General features: G+C 41.3%; 1 protein-coding gene across 1 annotated transcript in view; it reads right to left on the bottom strand.

Annotated features, from left to right (window-relative positions):
- The window catches only part of DNAH10 (dynein axonemal heavy chain 10), a 185,448-nt gene that overhangs the window by 105,732 nt on the left and 55,443 nt on the right, over positions 1-24,273 (bottom strand). The window contains exons 19-24 of the mRNA XM_058281259.2: positions 23,117-23,273; positions 12,277-12,753; positions 12,008-12,166; positions 5,923-6,039; positions 5,738-5,840; positions 2,639-2,817 (exon numbers count right to left, since the gene is read on the bottom strand). Of these exons, the coding sequence (XP_058137242.1) occupies positions 2,639-2,817; positions 5,738-5,840; positions 5,923-6,039; positions 12,008-12,166; positions 12,277-12,753; positions 23,117-23,273 (1,192 nt within the window). The remainder of the gene's footprint in view (positions 1-2,638; positions 2,818-5,737; positions 5,841-5,922; positions 6,040-12,007; positions 12,167-12,276; positions 12,754-23,116; positions 23,274-24,273) is intronic.

The following is a 24,273-nucleotide window of genomic DNA, read 5'->3' on the forward strand; positions in this document are numbered from 1 at the left end:
CAGGTGAAAACACCCACCCATTTTCAACAGCCTCTGTTAGATTCACCCTTAATGCTGCCGCCAGTCACCCCACATTTCTTTGGTCCAACCTTCTAGAAAACCTTTTCACCCCAGCTTCACTATCCTCCACTAGCCCACCCCTCTGCCCACCATCCTTTCTGCCAGTGACCTTGCTGCTCACATCCCTGAGAAACAGAAACAATCAGAAAAGAACTCTTAACATCTCCCACTGGAAGCATCTCTACCCACCTGTATACTCTGTCTTCTCAGATGGGACAATAAATGAAGCTATTAACCTCCACTGCCCTCTACCTGCTCAAAGCCCCCACCATCTCTCAGCTGGACGATGACAACCCTCTGACTTGCCTCACCTTTCTCTGATGAAGCAATTATAAAAAAGAAAAGAGAGAGAGATACCTACCTAGGAGAGCAAAAGTCACTCCAAGTGATGAAATATACCTTAATATCTATGGTCCAGGCAATGGCTGGTGACAAGCCATGTCTCTATGTTGAATTAACCTATTTTATTTTTTTATTTTTATTTTTTTTAAGATTTATTTTTTCATTTATTTCTCTCCCTTCCCAACCCTCCCCCCCCAGTTGTCCGCTCCTTGTGTCCATTTGCTGTGTGTTCTTCTGTGACTGCTTCCATCCTTATCAGCGGCACTGGGAATCTGTGTTTCTTTTCGTTGTGTCATCTTGTTGTGTCAGCTCTCCGTGTGTGCAGCGCCATTCTTGGGCAGGCTGAACTTTTTTTCATACTGGGCGGCTCTCCTTACGGGGTGCACTTGTTGCACGTGGGGCTCCCCTACACTGGGAACACCCTACATGTGCACATCAGCAGTGCGCATGGGCCATCTCCATATGGGTCAAGGAGGTCCGGGGTTTGAACCGCGGACCTCCCATGTGGTAGGCAGATGCCCTATCCTTTGGGCCAAGTCCGCTTCCCGAATTAACCTATTTTAAAAAGTTATTTTGGAAAGTGGATAGGCTCACCTACCATAAGGGAGGACCTGGGTTCGATCCCTGGAGCCTCCTGATGAAAAAAATAAAAGCGTGCCTGTGCAGTGAGCCAGTGCCCACACAAATGAGTCATGCAGCAAGATGATGATGCAACAAAGGAGTGACGAAGGGGAGAGTCAAGGTGAGGCACAAAAGGGTGTTGCTGAGGGCAGGGAGAGGGAAGAAGAGGTGAGATATGGCGGCATTTTCGGGACTTGGAGTTGTCCTGAATGATATTGCAGGGACAGATGCAGGACATTATTTATCCTGTCCTAACTCATTAAATGGACTGGGGGAGAGTGTAAACTACAATGTAAACTATAATCCATGCTGTGTAGCAATGCTCCAAAATGTATTCATCAAATGCAATGAATACGCCACACTGATGAAAGAGGTTGTCGATGTGGGAGGAGTGGGGTATATGAACCTCTTATATTTTTTAATGTAATATTTTGTGTGATCTAAGTATCTTTTTTTAAAAAAAGGACAATTAAAAAAAAAAAAAGAAACCAGAAACTGAGATGGTGCATGTGACAGGGAACTTCTCTCCACATCAGAGTTGGTAATTTGAACCAAATGACCTCTCTCCACATCAGAGGTCCCCAGGATCAAATACCAGTGAATTCTAGAGGAGAAAAATGAGAAGAGAAGACAAAAAGAGAAATAGATACTGACGATCACACAGCAAATGGACACAGACAGCAGAAAAAAAAACAGCACGGCAAGGGGGAGGGAGAGGGAAAAAAGGTATTTTGTTACATAGTTGTATCTAGTTCACACAATGCCTTTTCTTTTTTTAAAAGTTGGACATATTTTTCACTTTTTTATTTTTTTTAATTGCACACGTATCCAACCAGTCACCAAGTCCTATCACTGGAATCTTCTCTCTCTTCCGATTCTCTCTGTAACTGTCCTCAATTGCAGGCGGCTGTCCCTTCTTCCAGGCCTGTGGCAGGGAGCTCCTAAATGCCCTCCCTCTCTGCTGCCTCCAGACTTTCCACTGTTCAGCCTCATCTCCCTGCCCATTAACACTCTCTTCTCTAGCCACAAAAGGTGAGAGACACATCGCACATTTTCACATCTTTGTCCTTGTCCTCCCTCTGCTCTCCCTCTGCACCAGGCCAAAAACCTGCTTCTGATTCACAGCCTCAGTCAAACGCCACCTCACTAAGAGTTGCTCCCTGGGCCAGCCTTCTTCCTCTGGGCTCCTTTGTCAGCCCCATTTCTATCACACCTTATAGTAGGGGTCATCTGCTTATGTGTAAGTCTCTCCTGGGAGGGGCAAGTGTGACTCCTTTCTGGACCCTCCTCTCCAACTAGCACAACCAGCACCAGGCTATAAAGAACTAAATGAATAGATAGATGAAGAAACGAATGAATGAATGAACACATGAATGAATGAATTGGCACATAGAGCACATACTGAAGAGAGGTGCCCAAGCGACACAGTATTTGCTATTTTTAATTCCCACTTCCAACTAAGCAGCTCATCCTAAGCCCTAAACAAATCCTTGGCCTCGAAAGTAAGAGATTCCCTGAAGCTGAACCAAGCTCATCATGGTGGTGGCATGAGAGACTGCTGAGCCTAACCAGTCCCGCATTCCCTCGAGTCCGAGTCCTTCGGTGAGATGCTTACCTTTAGTCCTTCATAGAGCTCGTAAATCATCTTCAGCCCACTCATTTCCTTCTGTACGTTGAGCAGTTCTGGGTACATTGTAATTGGAAGATCAAAAAGCTTCTCTGCATTTGCCAGCTCCTGGCGGTTCTTTTCGTGTTTTGCCAGCTCTCTTTCAAAAGTGCCTAAAAGTTCCACCCCTAGTAAGTAAGTAAATAAATAAATAATTGCATCATCACACAAACTAAAGCCAAAGGGCCAGTTATACCTGCAAGCTCCTCCAGTAAGAAAATTCTATTTATCGATAGCTGTCTAAGTGGTTCTAAGCCTGAGCTGCACATTAGAATCTCTGTGGGAGCTTTTAAATATCCTGATGTCCAGTTCACCCCTGGAACCAATGGAATCAGACTATTTTGGCATGGACTACAGGTACCAATTCCCTCCCTCACCCCTCCCCGGTGGCTCCCTCGTCTATTTGTTCGTTGTTGCTTTTTCGCTTGTTGTTTTTGCTTGTTGTTTGTTTTTTCTTTAGGAGGCACCAGGAACCAAACCTGAGACCTCCCGTGTGGGAGGTGGGCACTCAACTGCTTGAGCCACATGTGTTCCCTGTGTTTGTTTTTTAAGTTTTATTATGGTAACATATATAATATAAAATTTCCCATTTAAACCATATACAATTTAGGGGTATTAATTACATTAAAAATGTTGTTGTACTACCATCACCCCAAACAGAATCTCCCTTTCCCTCTCTCCATGCCACTGGTAAACTTTAATCAACTTTCTTCTCTATGAACTTGCCTATTCTAAATATTTCATATATGTGGAATCCTACAATATTTGTCTTTTTGTGTCTGGCTTCCTTCACTTAGCATCGTGTTTTCAAGGTTCATGCGAACAGTAGCATGTATCAGAACTTCAGACATTTTTATGGATGGGTAATAGTTCATTGTGTGTATAGACCACATTTGTATATTCATTCATCTCCTGATAGACGCTTGGGTTGTTTCCACCTTTTGGCTGTTGTGAATAATGCTGCTGTGAACATTGGTGCCCAACTATCAGAGTCCCACTACTGTTTTTTTAAAGATCCCCCAGTGAACCTGATGTGCAGGAAACATTAAGAGTCACTGAGGGAAGCAGACTTGGCCCAGTGGTTAGGGTGTCCATCTACCACATGGGAGGTCTGCGGTTCAAACCCCGGGCCTCCTTGACCTGTGTGGAGCTGGCCCATGCACAGTGCCGATGCGCGTAAGGAGTGCCATGCCACACAGGGGTGTCCCCCGCGTAGGGGAGCCCATGCGCAAGGAGTGCGCCCCGTAAGGAGAACCGCCCAGCGCGAAAGAAAGTGCAGCCTGCCCAGGAATGGTGCCGCACACACGGAGAGCTGACACAAGATGACACAACAAAAAGAAACATAGATTCCCGTGCCACAGACAACAACAGAAGCAGACGAAGAAGACACAGCAAATAGACACAGAGAACAGACAACCGGGGTGGGGGCGGGGGCGGGGGCGGAAGAGGAGAGAAATAAATAATAAAATCTTTAAAAAAAAAAAAAAAGAGCCACTGAGCCTTCCTATCCTCCAACCCCTTCTTTACTTTCCAATAATGGTGGGCAAGGAGCCGGCCACCAGAGTGGCCATCACTACCTCCTGCTATGTACCCATCTCCACACAGCCCATACAAACTGGCCCAGAATTTGCTTACCCAGAATCTTACCCAGAATTTGCTCAATCCTTTCACTGAGTACCTTAGAACCATTTTATTTCGAACAAATGGCCTGCACTATTTTTCCCTCTCATAAGCAGACAGCTAGTTCGTACCAAAAGTCATCAGAATCCTCCAAGTATTTGCTAGTTACCATTTTTCAAATGCCACCCACTGTATATTATCATTTACTGAGCACCAACTATGTGTCTGAGGAGAAGACTCTGCAGAGATGAGTAGCATACCATCCAAGAGGGAAAGATGGAAGAGGGAGCTAAGACTTACTGAGTACCTACACTGTGTTGAGGAATGTACTAAACACAGTTTTGCAGGCTAATTCATTTAATCCCTACTTTTAAAAATGGGAGACTGGAAAGACTGGAACTGTTATTCCCATTTTATAGATGAAGAGACTGAGAGTCAGAAATGACCCTCATCAGCAACATTCTAGCAGTGGTTGTAGTCATGGGTGTAAATGAGACTTCTTAGGTGGAGTGACTAATATGAGAAGAGAGTAGAGAGTCAAGAACAGAACCCATCTGGCCATGCATTATATTCAACAAATATTTACTGGACTCCTACCATATACCAGGCAATGTTCGAGACACTAAGGATTCAGCTGTGAGCAAAACATCCTTGTAGAACTTACAATTTAATGGAGAGAATGCCACCATGGGATGGAAAAAGGAAGAAAAGGAAATGAAGGAGAGAAAGAAGGAAGAGCCAGCCAGGAGGAGGAAACCCATAGCAAGGGATATCCCAGGAACTAAAGGATTTGGTTTCCCCTCCTGTCCATTAGCAGATCCTCTGTCTTTCCACTGTGCTCCCCTCCCACGTAAGCCTCTCCTCTGTGCCCCATGAAACTGCTGACAGATGGTAGGGCTATGAGTCCTCGTGAGTTCTACCAGTCTCAAGGCTCCCAAAGGCACCTATCAACTGAGGTGGCTTTATGAAGGATGGGCAGGTGCCCCAGGAGACAGCTGAGATCAGACTGCACATGAAACAGCCCTGAAGAGCTCCCAGCCAACGTGCAGTCGGTGGTCAAAGATATAAGTTCAAAGAATAAATATAATAGGAGCAGAGCAGTGAGGAAGTTGGAAAGATGAGAGATTTCATTTAGAAAGGGGGATGTTGGCATTTAAGATTTCTGAGCTGCAGCAGAAATCTTTGTATCTCCTACAACAGTGAATTCTGCTCTACAATACTTTTCTCAACATCTTCACGTAGGAAGTACTCAGAATTCAGTGAGGTGAAGTAGCCCAGCTTTTCATATATGTAACCACTAACATAATGAAGAAAAAAGTATTTAAGAAACAAAAGATATCCAAATACTAGCACAAATCCCACTTACCACAAAATTCTTAAGCAGAACATACTCAAATGCCTCAGTTAGACAAACATCAATATTCTTACCTATATCAAGATTATCACCAACAGCACCAGGGCCTTCACTATAAAAGCGTTTTGTGAAATCTAATACCTGCTGTCTGTAGTTTAAAATTTCACCTCGAGTAATCTGAAAAAAATCAGAGGTACAATATTAATAGCCACGTACATTTTACAGTATCTTTACTTAAAAAGTAAAATTTAAAAGGTACCTCTGTGAAAGTTCTCTTTATGCCTCCAAGAGCATGTTCTACATTCAATGACTCATTAAACAGATTTGACCACATGCCCTCAATATTCCCAACCAGTTCTTTCTCTGCATCAGAAGGCTAATAAAAAAACACAACAACAAAAAAATGATCAGCAATTTAGAATTGAAATTTCTGGTCAAAACTACTACCCCAAAAAAAAACAAAAACAAAAACTACTACCCAAGGACTTATGTTTCTGGTAACAGCAGGCTATGTAATTTGAACCAACTGAAAAAAGCAGATGAAAATTTTAAAAATTATCTTCTTAAGAGCACTGAAAAGCTAACAAGAGAGTGAGAATACAGGGTAAAATCCATTAAAAGAGAAAGAGAGAGAGACAGAGAGAACTCAGAGATAAACACTTCATAAACTAAAGTTCAGTTTCTAACCAACTTAATCTCTGATTAAAATAAGATGATCTTGGGGGAAACGGACTTGGCCCAGTGGTTAGGGCGTCCATCTACCACATGGGAGGTCCGCGGTTCAAACCCCGGGCCTCCTTGACCCGTGTGGAGCTGGCCCATGCGCAGTGCTGATGCGTGCAAGGAGTGCCCTGCCAAGCAGGGGTGTCCCCGTGTAGGGGAGCCCCACATGCAAGGAGTGCGCCCCTAAGGAGAGCCGCCCAGCGCGACAGAAACTGCAGCCTGACCAGGAATGGCGCCGCCCACACTTCCCGTGCTGCTGACGACAACAGAAGCGGACAAAAGAAACAAGACAACAAGACAGAGCAAACAGACACAGAGAACAGACAACCGGGGGGGGGGGAATTAAATAAATAAATAAATCTTTAAAAAAAAAAAAAAGATGATCTTGGTTTCCTAATGTCACCAGTTGAGCTATCTCTCAGAAGCAAAAATAAATCACCTCTGATGAAAGCTAACATCATGCAGAGCCTCAGATTCGCTAATTATATCATATACAATGTCCAGCACTCAATCAGAAATACCAGGTATACAAGGAGACAAAATGACTTGAATGAAACCAAAAGATACACAGACAATATAAACAGAAAATAATGGAGTTATAAGACACAGACTTTAAAATAATTTTACGGTAAATGTGGTTATTAGTCTATTATACCAATTTGGCTAGATTATAGTACCCAGTTATTTAAACAAACTCTAATCTAGGTGTTGCTGTGAGGGTATTTGGTAGATACAATCAGGTCAAGGAGATTACCCTTGATAACATGAGTGGGCCTCAACTGAAGACCTTAAGAGCAAAAGCTGAGGTTTCCTAGACAGTATAAAATTCTGCCTCAATACTAGAGCATAAACTCCTGCCTGAGTTGCTAGCCTGACAACCTGCCCTACAGATTTCTATTCCAGACTGCAACATCATCTCCTCCCTGGAGTTCCAGCCTGTTGGCCTCTCCTACAAAATTTAGGCTTGCCAGACCTCACAATCATATGAGACAATTCCTTAAATCATATATTATTTATAACTTACATCTATTACTATACATACTTTATATTTATATAAAATATCTTATATATATATATAAAAATACCTCAGATTCTGTTTCTCTGGAGAATAACATAAGTAAAGACAAGATTGAGAATTTTAGTGGAAAACAGGAAATTGTTCTTCAAACAATAATTCTAGAATTGATAATTACAATATCTGAAATTAAGAACTCATTAGAGGGAAGCAGATTTGGCCCAACAGATAGAGCATCCACCTACCATATGGGAGGTCCAGGGTTCAAACCCCAGGCCTCCTTGACCCGTGTGGAGCTGCCCACACACAGTTCTGATGCACGCAAGGAGTACCCTGCCATGCAGGGGTGTCCCCTGCATAGCCCCACGCACAAGGAATGTGCCCCATAAGGAGAGCCGCCCAGCACGAAAGAAAGTGCTGCCTGCCCAGGAATGGTGCCGCACACAAGGAGAGCTGACGCAACAAGATGACGCAACAAAAAGAAACACAGATTCCCATGCCGCTGACAACAACAGAAGCAGACAAAGAAGAAGATGCAGCAAATAGACACAGAGAACAGACAACCGGGGTAGGGGGGAAGGGGAGAGAAATGAATAAATAAATAAAATCTTAAAATGAAAAAAAAAAAGAATACAAGCGGACACAGAAGAACACACAGTGAATGGACACAGAGAGCAGAAAACTGGGGAGGGTGGCGGGGAGAAGGGGAGAGAAATAAATAAATCTTAAAAAAAAGAAAAAATAATTTATTAGAGGTGAGCAGGTATAGCTTAGTGGTTGAGTGCCTGCTTCACATATATGAGGTCCCAAGTTCAAGCGTTAGTACCTCCTTAAAAAAAAAAAACTCAATGGATAGGTTTAGAAACTACAAGTAGCAGAACAGAAACAAGTGAACAGAGAATCAATGCACTTAAATATAGGCCAAAGTATTCAGAATAAACCACAGAAAGAAAAGAATGTAAGAAACACAGGGCATTCAGTGAGATAATCTAGTATATACAAAATTGGAGTTCCAGAAAAAAAGGAAAGAATGAAGCAAAAGCTTTTAAATTTTTCGAAAACTAGGTAAAGACATACATCCACAGATTTGAGAATTACAACAAACCACATGATGTTGGATTTAAAAAATATCCTGAGGGGCAGATGTAGCTCAAGTGGTTGTGCACCTGCTTCCCATTTACAAGGTCCTGGGTTCAATCCCTAGTACCTCCTAAAAACAAACAAGCAAACAACAACAAAAAAACAACTCTCCTTGGGGAAAGGATGTAGCTCAGTGGTTGAGCACCTGCTTCCAATGTACAAGGTCCAGGGTACAAACCCCAATACCTCCTAAAAAAAAAAAAAAATTTTACAGCATCTTACAACTGCTGAAAACCAAAAACAGAGAAAAGTCCTCAAAGCAGAAAGAAAAAAGTTAGATTACCTTCAAATGGAGAAAAAAAAACCCAATATTTGACTTCGCAAGAAAAGAAATGAAAGCCAGTGGTGATTGGATAATATCTATACATAAAATAGCATCAAGAAAGCCAAAAGTTTCTTTTTTCAAGAAAATTAATAAACCAAGTGTTGCTAAGGACGTGGAACAACTGGAACTCTTAAATACTGCTGGTGTGAGTGCAAATTGCTATCATCGCTTTAGACAATCAGCCAGAATCTAAAAAATCTGATGCCCTGTAGCCCAGCAATTCCTAGGTTTATACTGAACAGAAATGTATGCATACGTTCACCAAGAGCATATGCAAGTATCTTAATAGCAGCAATATTCATAATAATCAAAAATGGAAACAATTTAAATATCTATGGTATATTCATACAGTGGAATATTATACAGAAATAACAAGATGCATAAACTATTGCTACATGCAACAACAATAGATGAAATTCAAAAACATAATGTTGAAGGAAAAAGGACAGGCACAAAGGAACATATATTTAATGATTCAATTCACAGAGAGTTTAAAAACAGGCAAATCTAATAAATGCAGGCAGAGGTCTAAATAGAAATTATCTACTAAATTTTAAGAGGCGGTCGTGACTGGTAGGGAGCACAAAGGAGCCTGTGGGACACTACCAGTGCTCTATTTCTTAACCTGGGTGCTGACTGCAAGAGCATTCACTTTGTGAAAATGCATCAAGCTACACACTTGTGATGTGTGCACATCTATATATGCATGGTATCTAAAGAACCAATGTAATCCCAATCAAAATCTCAATTGTTACTGTTGTTGGAACTGGAATGTGCATTCTAAAATTTATGTGGGAAATGCAAAAGAGTGAAAATGGCTAAGACACTCTCGAAAAAGAAGAATAAGATGGGAGGATTTGCTTTGCCAGGTATATTAGAAAGATCTATTATTTAAGACTATACGGAATAGGTAAAAATAAACAGATCAATAGAACAGACAGAAAGCCCAGAAACAGACCTTGTGTATCTGGACACTTAATTTATGAGAGAGGGAGACACTGTAGAGCTATGGGATAGGACCGTCTTTTCAGTTAATGGTGCTGGACAACTGGGCATGAATCAGAGAAAAATACAATTTACCCTTACCTTACACCATGTAAAAGAAATTAACTCCAAATGGATGATAGAACTAAATGTGAAAAAGAAAACCTATAATGCCTTTAAAAGATAGAAAAGTTTTGGTAATGGATGGTGGTGCTAGTAGCACAACATTGTGAACAGAGTTTACAGCACAGACTAAAAGGGGAAATTTTAGGTCATAGATGTGTTTACTAGAATAAAAATGTTTAGAAACCACAAGACTACACAACACGAATAGTGAATCCTACTGTAACTGGGGACTATAGTTAATGGTACAATTATAAAAATGTTCTTTTATGAATTATAACAAATATATCGCACTAATGCATGGTGTTAATAACAGGGTGATGTATAGGAATCCTGTACTTTATGTATTCTATTCGTGACTTTTCTATAAACCTACAATTTCTCTAAAAAAAAAAAGTTAAAGAAAGCAAAACAAAATTTAAAAGTGACAGCATGATACTAATCACACCCACCAGATGGCCAAAAGAAGTCTGACCTATTTGACCTTGGTCAGATTAGGTTTTCTGGTAGACATACATTTATTTGTTACCACTGAAGATAAGCACGACCCAGCAAAGTCATTCTGGAGCTTATGCACATCAGGGTACATGGACAAGAATGTCCACAGCAGTGACATTTGTAAAAGTCAAATCCAGAAAAAACTAAAATGTCTATCTACAATAGAATTCATAAATAGTGGTGAAATCATTCATTCAAATTCATCAGCAGTGGCCAAAAATAAACTGGAAAGCATGAGTTACCATCACGTGGACATTATATTGAGGAAAAGAAGGAAGACAGAGTAAAATGTGCAATATGATTCCATTTATACCAAGTTAAAAGTGGACAAAATTAAACTAGATTGTTTAAAGGATGCATACTTTAGGGGTAATATTGTAAAATTTTAAAAAGCAAGGGATACTTGCTGGTATGAAGGGAAGGGACACGGGAATTTCTGGGTGGTAGCGACATTCTACTCCTAGTCCTGGGAGATGATGACACCAGGGACTGCTCGACAATTATTCACATTCTACATTAATGGTTTATGCAATTTTATTTCATGGGTGTTATGTCTTACAATTTAAAAAGAAAAAAGAAAAATAACCTACTGCCCAGCATCTTCCTCCGCAATGTCTTCTCACTTATGCTTATTCTGCTCTGACCCCACAAAATGTTTTCCCACGCACTTATAGGCATTAACAGGTGTGGCCCTTGCTATAGTATAGTATTCTGTGTTGGTGGGATAATTGACTGAGTAGGTGGCATTTATATTCTAAAACTCAGGACACTTGGGACATCTTTCTCAGCCAAGTAGATTTTCACAGACTTTGCTTCCTCTGGTTTGTATCACAGAAATAACACAAGAATCGGTGTATCCAAGGATTTTGCACTAAGAGTACCATGCATCAGAAAAAAGTATCAACTGGAAAGCCAAACCAGAGGGCACAAACAAATAAATAGCTTCTTTAGGATTGGATTTGCATAAAATCTGTATTTCAGCATTTACACTGCTTCACTGCTTCAAATTATTTTTTCTGAGCAGTCAACCTGGGTTGGAAGCTAGCGATCGTCTCATCAGAAAACTGCACAGTACACAAAATGTTGCACACAATTTCAGCAAGGTCCCAGTTCCCTCAAACTCAACCTTGTATTTCTAAAAATCTTAAACAAAAAAAGACTAACTGAATTATTATTTGCCAGTTTCATCTATAGTATCTTAATAACCTCTCTCTTATTATCATTTTTGCAAAGGCTCTTTATTAAAGGAAATTAATGCAAAGAAAGAAAGGAAAGAAACAAGAACTGAAGTGATTGCTGTTAATGGACTAATCTACAAAAAAAATATGATTTGAGCCACACAAGATCAATAAACAATCTCTAAATTTTCATTATTTTAAATAATTGTGGGATTTGCTTTACATTTAAAATTTACTATTTAAAATCGCTTATCTGGAAACAAATCTGTGACAGCAATATTTGAAACAGTACTTATAAAAAGGGTCTTAGTATTTGACCCAACTTGTAAAATGCTCAAGAAAACAGAAATTCACTCACAAAGATCTTATACATCGCCATGGTACGATATCTCTCCTGAACATCCCTGTATCTCAGCTCCATGACTAAAGATTTACTTCTAATTTCTGCAATTGTTGCAAGTACAAACTTGAGATCTTCAAGGGTACTGGGGCTCTTCTTAAGGTTTTTGGCTAAAAGCTATAAAAGAAAATTCAAAGACACTGAATAACCACTAATAAGAAGAAACACTACCAAACGAAGACCAAATTTTCATGACGTCATTTTAATTAAATGCAGTGATCAAGTACCTCAAACTCATCATGAAGATTATAGAGCTCCTCCTTCGCTGATTCATTGAGAAGTTTTCCAAGAGAAAACACCCAGGACTTGGCATTTTCCTGCACTGTGTGTGCCAGAGGCCCTAGCTGAAGCCTAATGCAGTGTTCATCCTTAACTAAAGGGTGGCGCATGACATCATAGGCTATCTTGGAATAGAACTGCAGCTTTTCATCATATGATACACAAGGAGGTTTCTTGGCAGCAAATTTTTCCATCACAATGGTTTTGTCTAATTTCCAGAGAGGTCGATACCGCTTCCATTTTTGTAGGTACTTCATAAGACTGACCAAAAGTCTATGGATATTCTGAGGAATCATAACAGCTTGGTCAATTATCTGAGGATTCAGAGAAATGTCATTGAAAAAGCTTATTATTACAACTTCTTCTTCCTCCCCCTTCTGAGGAGGGCATTCTATGCAGCTGCCATTCATCCATCGTACAAAATGCTGGCAAAACAAGAATTGGGGGAAAAGATAATACTTCAGTATCTATTTTGCTTTCTGTACAGATATGAGTAGTCAGTAATAAGTCTTACTAGTAATGGAAAATCATTTGCTTATTAACAATTGTGCTTGATTGCAAAAATTACCACAATATTTTTCAGTTCCTCCCGTCAAGAGTCTATTTCCCCATCCCTGGGTCAACCTGGTCGTCTAATGAGACCAATAAAAAGTGACAGAAGTGGCACTGCTCTGACCTGGAGCTCAACAGGCCCTGGAGCTTCTGCTCTCTGCTCTTGAAACCCTTCAGTCACCACATGAATGAGCTTGAACTAGCCTAATGAATGAAGAGCCAGAGGAAGACCACGGTGACCCAGCCAACAGCTGCCAACCATCAGACACACCACTGAGGCCGTCAGCTCCCAACTGGCCACAGGCATGTGGGTGATACCAGACAAGACCAGTAGAACCACTCAGGGAGCCCAGGTCCCAGAGTTACGATCCAAATAGCTGTTGTTTTGAGCTGCTAAGATTTGAAGTGGTTTGTTGTGCAATAAAAGCAAACTGATACACTAGCAATTGCCATCCATTCCTGATAGTATGGGTGGATAAAATAATATTAGCTTCTTTATTTACAGAAGAAAAAACACACAAAGAGCCAGGAAAATTGCTCAGTATCCCAGAACAAATCTCCTAATTTCACATCTCCCTGCTGCACAGTCAAAATTCCCTCTTCATTTAACCAAGCATGGTTCATAACAGCAAACCATGGGATAAGTTCATATAACTTCTTTCAACCATGGTTTCACCAAATATAAAATGAGCACAGCAACAACTACTAATTTTACTAGTAATAATATTATTTATAGTAATACTAATACTAACAGCTAACATTTATTTAGAGCTACTAGTTTCTGGGCATCATGCTAAGCTTTCTACCTGTGTTATACCATTAATTTCTCACAACAACTCTAGAAGATGGATAGTATTATCATTTTCACTTTATAGATGAGGTCATGAAGTCCTGATTTTTTAAAATTTGCTCATTTTTTCAGCCATTACATATAAATCCTGAAGATTCAGTTAAGCCATATTAAATTACCCAATCATAAATGTTCATGTGCAGAGATTTTTTCCAAGATTTTCCAAAAGGGTAGATAAAAATTCTTTTCATTTGAAAGAAAACATTTATGAAGGTAAAATAAAACAGGCTTCACCAAAAGCTGCAACCTATCCATCAGTGAGGGGGAAAGTTAAATTAGAGTGAAATGTTTTCACAATATTCATAAGATTCTACAGATAGTCTTTTTTAATTGTTTACCCCTTGGAAATTTTTTTCCTGTACAAAGACTCAGTGATGTAACACCTGTAAGTTAAGACAATTTATATAATAGAGGCTTAATAACTTTATTGGCACAGATTTATATATATATGTACAATTTATTCATTAATTTCCAAGAACAGTGAAATAAAATTCCCTATTTGTAAAATCTACAATTAGTTTTGTGTTAAAAAATAAAACGCCTGAAATATGTCTCATTTCTGAACAAATCAAGAGAAGAGAAAGATATCAGCGTTTTAAGTGTAACTTCCCTTATCCACAAATATTCCCATTCCTGGTAAGACATAAACTTTAGGTATTTGCCAACAAAAATTGATTGAATAATTATTCCTTGAGAGTCAACTATGAGCTAGATAGTATTCTAGGTACTGGGGATTCCAAATAAAACAAAACACAAAAGGTCCCTGTTCTCATGAACTTGCATTCTAGTAGTGTGAGACAATCAATAGGTAAATAAGCAAATAAATAAGAAAAGATCAGATAGTGATAAATGCTAGGAAGAAGACAGAATAAGGTGAGATGATAGAAAGAAATAGAAGGAGCCAGCAAATAAAGGTCTGAGAGCAGAGAAGTCCAGACAGAGGGAACAGCTAGTGCTATGGTTCTCAGGGAGGAACTAGTGCAACCTGCTGTAGGTACAAAAAGAAGACCAAGGAGGCTGGAACACAGTGGAGCATGACAGGTAGGAAATGAGATCAGAAAGACAGGCAGGTGCTAGATTGTGGCCTCATAGATCATGGTAAGGCGTTTGGAGTATGTCAAAATGCAATGGGAGAGGAGTGGTGTAGCTCAGTGGTTTCAGTGCCTACTTCCCTGTATGGGGTCCTGGGTTCAATTTCTGGTACTTCCTAAAAAAAAAATGCAATGTGAAGTCATTAGTCATTGGGGGGAGGGGAGAATAACCAAAGAGATGACATGAAATGATTTAGGTTTTTAAAAGATAAATATGATCACCTGTGGTGGAGAATGGATTGTAGGAGCATCTCAGCAACAGTCTGAGTGATGATGGCAACTGGGGACAGGATGGTAACATGGAAAGGGAGATAAGAGGACAGATTGGAGGTATGTTGGGGAGGTGAGTCAACCAGTAAGTCAACTTATTAATGGGTTTGGAGATATGTGAGGGAAGAAAACAAAGAATCAAGGGCAATTTGGGGGAAGTTTTGGATTGTATAAGGGTTGCAACTGTGGCAGGGGAGGATCACTGGTGTGGGTTATCAGTGGTGGGGTGATGTGTGGGGAGGGGTGCACCTGGGGTATGACTCCACGAAATATGAATGTGTTCATGTGGTTGTGGGGTGTTGTCTTGGTGGGTGGAAACCCACTGAAAAACTGATGAAATATTGAATTCCCATCCTGGGGAGTCCTGCTACATTCTCTCATAGAGTGACAAGAATCCCTAGAGTACACAGACAGTGCCTAGCAAATGAGGACAGAACAATACACCAGGCCTTGATGTTGATGTTTGTACTTATTAATCTTGTTCTTGTAAACTTTAAACTTAGCCTAGTTATATATCTTGCCTAAGAATTACCTCCTGAAAGCTTTGTTGCTCTAAGCCAAACTCAGCCTATAAACTCACTACCTTCCCTCCAGCATGGGACATGATTCTCAGGGATAAGCCTCCCTGGCACCAAGGGATTATTATCAAGCACCAACTAGTTAAGCATTTGGAAAAAGAACTAAACCAAAAGGGGGAAATATTAAATATAAAAGAGTTTTTATGACTAAGAGATTTCAAAGTGAGTCAGTAGGTCATTCTAGAGGTTATACTTATACACATCTCAGAAGGATCTGGCTGCCATAGTAAATAATACCTCAAGCAGGCATGCTCCTGAGGGCTCTAAAGATATCTAGACACTATAGGCAGGGCAGACAATCCTGTCAGTAGGCCATGCCCTAGAATATATGATAACCTATTTCCTCAATGTATCAGAGTTAGGCTCATTTATAATTTTTCTACATATGGTTCCTCTGTCCCTTTTATTTGATTCTATAATTAGCACAATATCCATTAAATATATGTTCCAGAGACAAATCTTCCAGTTGTGGGGAGCGGATGTGGCTCAAGCAATTGGGTGCCCACCTCCCACAAGGGAGGTCCCGGGTTCAGTTCTCAGTGCCTCCTAAAGAAATCGAGCAGACAGACAAGGGAGCCATCTTGGGGTAGGGGGGTAGGGAGTGGGGAGGGATCAAAAAAATTTTGAAAACAAAACAAAACTTCCAGTTATTCATGTACTGGTTGAGCCCTGAATCTCAGCAGAGTTGCAGCCAACACCTACTCTCCAATTAATCAGACTTGCACAGGACAACAAACAAAAAAAAAGAGTATCTATAACTGCAAGCAAGACAGTCCATCCCTCTGTCCCATGAAATCTAAGCCCCCTCTCAATCGGAAGCAGAGTGGGCATCACCACACCCAAATCCTCAAGAATGAGGAATGAACAGACCTAAGCGGGAAATGCAACTATGAACTAAAGTAGACTTATTATTATCCTAGCAATGGAAGAACTTGTAACATTGCTATAAAGGCAGTGGTTACTAGAGGTTCTGAGGGAAAGAAGAGGGAAGAATAGGTATAACACGGGTATTTTTGGAACAATGGAATTGTTCTGCGTGATATTGCAATGACAGATACAAGCCATTATACATTTTGTCAAAGCCTATAAAATTGTGCAGTGCAAAGTGTAAACCATAATGTAAAGTATAGACCATGGTTAGTAGCAATGCTTCAATATGTGTTCATCAATTGTAACACATAATGAAAGACATTAATGAGGGAAAGTAGGGGAGGGGGAAAGGATGGGGTATATGGGAACCTCCTATATTTTCAATGTAACATCTATGTAATCTAAAGATTCTTAAAAATAAAGAAAAAAAACTAGTCCATGCTTAGGGAATTGAAAAACAAAAAAGAATCAAGGGCTAGCTCCTGCATTTTTGGCTCAAGGAATTGCATTGATATTGGTGCCATTTCCTGAAGTGAGGAAAACTTGGGATAGGAACAAGTTGCAAGGAGGGAAGCCAAAAATTCCATCCTGGGAAGCGGATTTGGCTCAACTGATAGAACATCTGCCTACCACATGGGAGGTCCAAGGTTCAAACCCAGGGCCTCCTGACCCATGTGGTGAGCTGATGCACTCAAGGAGTGCCATGCCATGCAGGGATGTCCCCTGCATAGGGGAGCCCCACATGCAAGGAGTGCATCCCCGCAAGGAGAGCTGGCCCACGGGAAAAAAGCTCAGGCTGCCCAGGAGTGGTGCAGCACACACAGAGAGCTGACGCAGCAAGATGACGCAACAAAAAGAGACACAGATTCCCAGTGCCTCTGACAAGAATGCAAGTGGATACAGAAGAACACACAGCGAGTGGACACAGCAAACAATGGGGGGGAGGAGGGAGAAAAAAATTTTTTTTTAAATCCCATCTTGTACAAGCAAAGTCAAAGATTCCAGTAGAGATATCCAGGAGGCAACTGGCTAGAGAAGCATAGAGTACAGTAGAGAGTTGTGGATTGGCAATAGAAATGTGGCAGTAATCTCCATAGAAGTGGTATTAAAAGCCATGGGGCAGGGAGCAGGTGTAGCTCAGTGGTTAAGCACCTACTTCCATGTTCAAGGTCCTGGATTCAATCTTCGGTACCTCTTAAAAAAAAAAAAAAAAGCCATGGGGTAGGGTGATCAAGAGAGAGATACTTCAGGACTCTGTCCCACCACAGAAGCTTTGAACAACCAGGAAGAACTGGCAGAAATATATTTCTTCTCAAAGCTCCACAAAAACAGCAGAATCTACTACTTAAAAGCAGTAGAATCACCTGGGGCCCTCACTGGCCCACACTCCCAGTGCAGATCCTGGTTCTGAAGGGAGCAGAGTAACACTCGTGGACATGCCAGGCCCAATCTGTCTGATGGTTGCCTGAGGGACTTGCTGCCCCAGAACTTGCTCTGCATGTAGAAGGTGGCTCACCAAGCTCAGGGACACCATGGAAAAGCAGTCAAGTGGCTGCCTGGGGTAAGGGATTGCCAGCTGTAAGACATGGGACCATTAGGGAACTGTTTCCTAGGGAAGAGGGGACATTTGTATTTGCGCAAATGGTAAAATTCCTATGCACACCTGAGACAAAAGGCACATCCAGAAAGGATCAGGGAGGCCCCGGCACTCTGACCTAGAGCTATTCTTCAAACTCATCGTATGGAGAAGCCCTGAAGAGGAGTCCTTACAAGGGACAATCCGCAAACCTGGGAAAATGTTTTCCTGCTTTCCTTTTCCTTTTATTTTGTTAGCTCCTGGCATTCAAGAAATCACCATCATAACACTAGCTGTATACAAGTTTAAGGAACACATGAATCAGAATCTAAATTCCAGCAATAGGGAAACGGACTTGGCCCAGTGGTTAGGGCGTCCGTCTACTGCATGGGGCATCCGCAGTTCAAACCCCGGGCCTCCTTGACCCGTGTGGAGCTGGCCCATGTGCGGTGCTGATGTGCGCAAGGAGTGCCGTGCCACACAGGGGTGTCCCCCGTGTAGGGGAGCCCCATGTACAGGGAGTGCACCCTGTAGGGAGAGCCACCCAGCGCGACAGAGGGTGCAGCCTGCCTAGGAGTGGCGCCGCCCACATGGAGAGCTGACACAGTGGGATGATGCAGCAAGGAGAGACGCAGATTCCCATGCCGCTGACAACAACAGAAACGGACAAAGAAGAAGACCCAGCGGATGGACACAGAGAACAGACAACTGGGGCGAGGTGGGGGGGTGGGGGAAGAGAAATAAATAAATAAATAAATAAATCTTTTTTAAAAATAAATAAATAAATTCCAGCAATACACTAAAATATCGAAATGCCCAGGTTTCAACAAAAGCTTACAAAACATACAAAGAAACAAAGTGATGGCCCAGGCAAAGGAGAAGATTAAAGCATTAGAAATCATCAATGAGGAGGACCAGACCTGGGAAAATATGGACAAAGAACTAAAGGACATTAGGAAAACAAAATATGAACACAAAGAGAATATCAATAACAAGATAGAAATTATGAAAAGGAACGAAACAGAGCTGAAGACCTAAGTAATAAAAATTTAAAATTCCCTAGAGAGGCTCAACAGCAGATTGGAGCTGGCAGAAGAAAGTCAGTGAACTCGAAGATAAGACAGGTGAAATCAGGAAGCAGATGTGGCTCAAGCGGTTGGGCTCCTGTTTACCATATAGGAGGTCCAGGGTTAGATTCCCAGGGCCTCCTGGTGAAGGCAAGCTGGTTCACATGGCGAGCTGGCCCGAGCAGAGAGCTGGCCCACGCAGAGTACTGGCCCACATGGAGGCCTGGCCCATGCAGGAGTGCTGGCCTGCACAGAGTACTGGCCCATGTTGAGAGCTGGCATAGCAAGATGACGCAACAAAAAGAGACACACAGAGGAAAGACAATAATAAGAGAAGCAGCAGACCAGGGAGCTGAGGTGGCACAAGAGATTGAGTGCCTTTCTCCCACTTTGGAAGGTCCCAGGATCGGTTCCCGGTGCTACCTAAAGAGAAGACAAACAGAACCCAGAAGAACACAAAGATAGAGGAAAGGGAACAGAGCACGAGGAACCTGTAGGACCCCATCAATTGTACTAATACACATTGTAGTTGTACCTGAAAGAGAAGAACAAGAGAAAGGGGCAGACAGAATATTCAAAGAGACAGTGGCTGAAAACTTCCAAATTTAACAAAAGATATGAATATACACATCCAAGATGCTCAACAAACTCCAACCAGGATAAACTCAATAGACCCACACCACATTATAATCAAACTGTCAAATGCCAGAGATAAAAAGAGAATTCTGAAAGCCACCAGACAGAAGCAACATGTCACATACAAGTGAGCCTCAAAAAAATTAAGCACCAATTTCTCATCAGAAACTATGGGGGCAGGAAGGTAATAGGAAGACACATTTAAAGTGCTGAAAGTATAAAATTGCCAACCAAGAATTCTGTATCTGGCAAGACTGTCTTTCAAAAATGAGGGAGAACGCCAGTTGAAACCTGAACCTTAGCAGAGTCAGGGTCAACACCTATTCTCCAGTTCATCGGACTTGCCCAGGACAAGTAACAAAATGATGATGACGGTTAAGCCCCATCCCAAAAAACAAGGAGTATCTAAGCTTCAAGCAAAACACTTCCTTCTATCTGCCCCATAAGATCTAAGCTCCCTCTCAAATGGAAGCAGAGCAGGCATCACCATCCTAAAATCCACAAAACTGAAGAATGAGCAAACATAAGGGGAGAATGCCACTATGGACCACCAAAGTAGACTTATTATTATTGTAGAAATGAAAGAACTTATAACACTGATATAAAGATAGCTCTGAGGAGAGAGTAAGGAAAGAATAGCTGGAACATAGGGCATCATTTATGGGGCATTGGAATTGTTTTGCATGAGATTGCAACGACGGACACAGGCCATTATACATTTTGTCAAAACCTGTAAAACTCTACAGTGCAAAGTATAAAGTATAAACCATAAAGTAAACTATACACCTTGGTTAGTAGCAATGTTTCAATATTTGTTCATCAATTTTAACAACTATACCACATTAATGTAAGATGTTATTAATAGGGGAAGATGTGGGAAGAAGAGAGAGTGGGTTATATGGAATCCCCTATACTTTTTCATTTGAAGTACCAGGGCCAGGCCAGGATAGAACCCAGGACCTTGTATATGAGAAGCCAGCACTCAACCACTGAGCTACACCTGGTCCCCCGAGTTGGTTTTTTAATTTGTTTTTGTTTTTAGGAGGTACCAGGGATCGAACCCAGACCTTGTACATGGGAAGCAGGCACTCAACCACTTAAGCTACATTCTTTCCCCTCCCCTATACTTTTTAAAAAGGGTTTTTTTAAATTTTTATATATTTTTAAAGATACATAGATCATACAAAATGTTACCTGAAAATATATGAGGATCTCCCATATACCCCCACTCCCCAACTCCCCACATTCCTCCCACATCACCAAGTTCTTTCATCAAACTTTTCTGTCACCTAAAACTTCTCTAAAAATAAAATCTATTATAAGAAAAAAAGAGTTCTTCTTCATCTACCTGGAATTCCCTAACTCCCTATACTGTGAAGAATAAAAAGTTATCAACTGTAATTTTTTTTTAAATGAGGGAGGGATTAAGACATTTCCAGATAAATGAAACCAGGGGGCTTCACCTCCACTAATCTGCCCTAGAAGAAATGCTAAAGGGAGTTCTACAGGCTGAAAGGAGAGGACAATAGACAATTGACTAAAGTCACATGAGAAAATTAAGATCTCCAGTAATATAACGACATGGGTAAACAAAAATACCAATACTATTGTATTTTTTATTTGAAATGAGCTCCACCTTTCACTTCCTACAGGATCTAAAAGGCAAATGTATAAAATGTAATGATAAATCAATGGTTTGGGACTCATAATATACAAATATATCATTTGTGACAAGAACAACATAAAGGTGGGGAGACAGAAAGCTATAAGAACTTAGATTATGTATGCTACTGAAGTTGGTATCAAAGCAAATGAGATTATTATAGATTTAAATGTTAAATTTAAGCCTCATGGTAGCCACAAAGAAAATATCAGAGAATATGCAAAGTCACAGAGACAGAAAGTCGAGTACAGGTTACCAGGGGCAATGGGGAGTTAATGCAAAATGAATACAGGGTTTCTATTTAGGGGTGAAGGGGAGGTGATAGCAATGGAGGGTGGTGAGGGTACTCCAACACGCAAGTGTGAATAATGCTACTGAATGGTGTGCTTGGGAGGGGTTGGGATGGGAAGATTTATAATCTATATCTAGGGAGGGGAAGAGAGAGGAGGGAAGGGAAAGGGAAGGAATAAAAAGGAATGAAAGAGAAAATGGCAATTAAATGTAATACACAATCCTGGATAGGATCCAAAAATGGAGGAGAAAAGGCTTAAAAGGATATTATTGAGACATAAGAAAAAATTGGGGGAAGCGGATTTGGCTCAATGGATAGAGCATTCACCTACTACATGGGAGGTCCAGGGTTCAAACCCAGGGCTTCCTGACCTGTGTGGTGAGCTGGCCCATGCGCAGTGCTGATGCGCACAACGAGTGCAGTGCCATGTAGGGGTGTCCCCCACGTAGGGGAGCCCCACGTGCAAGGAGTGCGCCCCATATGGAGAGCTGCCCCACGCAAGAAAAGTGCAGCCTGCCCAGGAATGGCACCGCATACATGGAGAGCTGACGCAGCAAGATGATGCAACAAAAAGAGACACAGATTCCCGGTGCTGCTGACAAGAATACAAGTGGACACAGAAGAACACACAGCGAATGGACACAGAGAGCAGACAAGTGGGGGGGGGGGGGGGAAGGGCGGAGAGAAAGAAATAAAAAATAAAATCTTTAAAAAAGAAAAACTTGGAATACAGAATGTAAGCTTTATATCAACATTAAATGTCCTGAACTTGGCAACTGCACTTAAGGTGATTACATAAGCAAATATCCTTGTTCACAGGAGATGTAAATGGAAGTATTATGTGTTCAAGGAGTATAATATGAGCAACCTGCTCTCAAATGTTCAGAAAATGATGAGTTTGTTAGGTAGGTAGAAAGAGAGGGGCAAGCAGACAGACAGATAGATAAATGATAGACTGCTAGAATGCGACACAAAGGTGGTGAAAGGTTAAAATTGGTAGATTTGGATATCTGTGGAGATAGAGGTATACTGGAGTTCTCTGCATGGGGTTTGTATTATTTTTGCAACTGTCCGGTAAGTTTGAAATTATTTCAAAGTAAAAAGTTTAAAAAACAAAAGCCATGAGGTGGGACTTAATTATGTAAAGTCAGGATAAGGAGAGAAGAAAGGGGAGCCAGGCTCAAACCTAGATCTAGAGAGATCTAGGACAAGAAGGAAAGTCAGTTCTGTGTCCAAGAACAGAGCTGGAACTTGTGTTCTTGACCTAGGTAAGTTGTTTTCAACAGGTGGCAGGCCCAACCGCAAGAAGCCATCTGTAAAAACACAAACGTTTCTGCCCTTACCTTCGTAATCTCCACGCAGTTTCGTACACAATGGACACAAATTTTGTCAATCTCGTTTGCATTGGGATGAAGGATAATTTCGGGAGCAGTCAAGATGGTTTCCGTTTGGAACAAAGGGGCATTTCCAATGATTAGACAATTAAAAGACTGCAAATTCCTAGGAAGGGTTAGAAATAAAGACTCAGTACTCCTTAATATGAAATGTATCAAACAATTAAAAGAATTAACTGGAGTCACAAAAATCACATATAAAAGGCCAATTACAAGGAATAACAAATCAGAGAGTTGTAATGAACAGTTTTCAGTGAGTTTATTATGTGTTCTTTTTTATCCTAAAATTATCCTAAAATTACTTCCCTACTTTGGGGAAACTGAATACATATTAGTTGGAAGGTACTGAAATAATACTACTTCCAAAAGTGGTTCAACTCCGGTTCCAAACAAGTGAGCCCTCAAGTCTCTGCCCCACCTCACCCTCTCCATGAAGGACACTCTGGGATGGAACACCCCAGTTAGCCCCTTCTCCCTGGTACTCCTCTTCCCCTGCCCCAAGCCTGTTTCCCCCACCCAACCCCTGTATAGCAGCCGGAGAGATTTTTTTAAACCTGGAACTCATGTCTCTCTCTCCTGCTGGAAACACTCCAGTTGATTCCATTGTTTTCAGGATGGAACGCAAGCCTTTGCCATGGCTTCATGAGCACTCTGTGATACAGTCCCTTCCTGCCTCTCCAACTTCATCTATTCTCTCCCCTCACTCTCAGCATTCTTTCTTTCTGTTCCTTCTGAAGGCCAAAGACCCACCTCTGGGTAATCGCACTGGCTCTCATCTCTCCCCAGAAAGCTCCTCCTCTTTTCAGTTCACTCTTTATCTTAAAGTCTCAGCTAAAATGTGACCTTTCCAGGGCTTCTCTTGACCAGCCAATCACAGTAGTTCCCCCCACACCCCCATTCTCTCCCCAAAACATTACTCTACTTTCTTTCTGTCACAGAAATCATCTTGCTTGTTTCTGCTTCCTTGTGTCTTCCCTCTCTCTCCTACTAAGATGGAAGCTCCATGAGGACAGGGGCCTTGCCTGCAACCTCACTCTCCAGGGGCTAACCCAGTGCCTGGTGCATGGCGGGCTCTAATAAACCTCTGAGTGGGTGGATGGATGGAT

The sequence above is a fragment of the Dasypus novemcinctus genome, chromosome 19 (assembly GCF_030445035.2).
Source record: "Dasypus novemcinctus isolate mDasNov1 chromosome 19, mDasNov1.1.hap2, whole genome shotgun sequence".
NCBI classification, from domain to species: domain Eukaryota; kingdom Metazoa; phylum Chordata; class Mammalia; order Cingulata; family Dasypodidae; genus Dasypus; species Dasypus novemcinctus.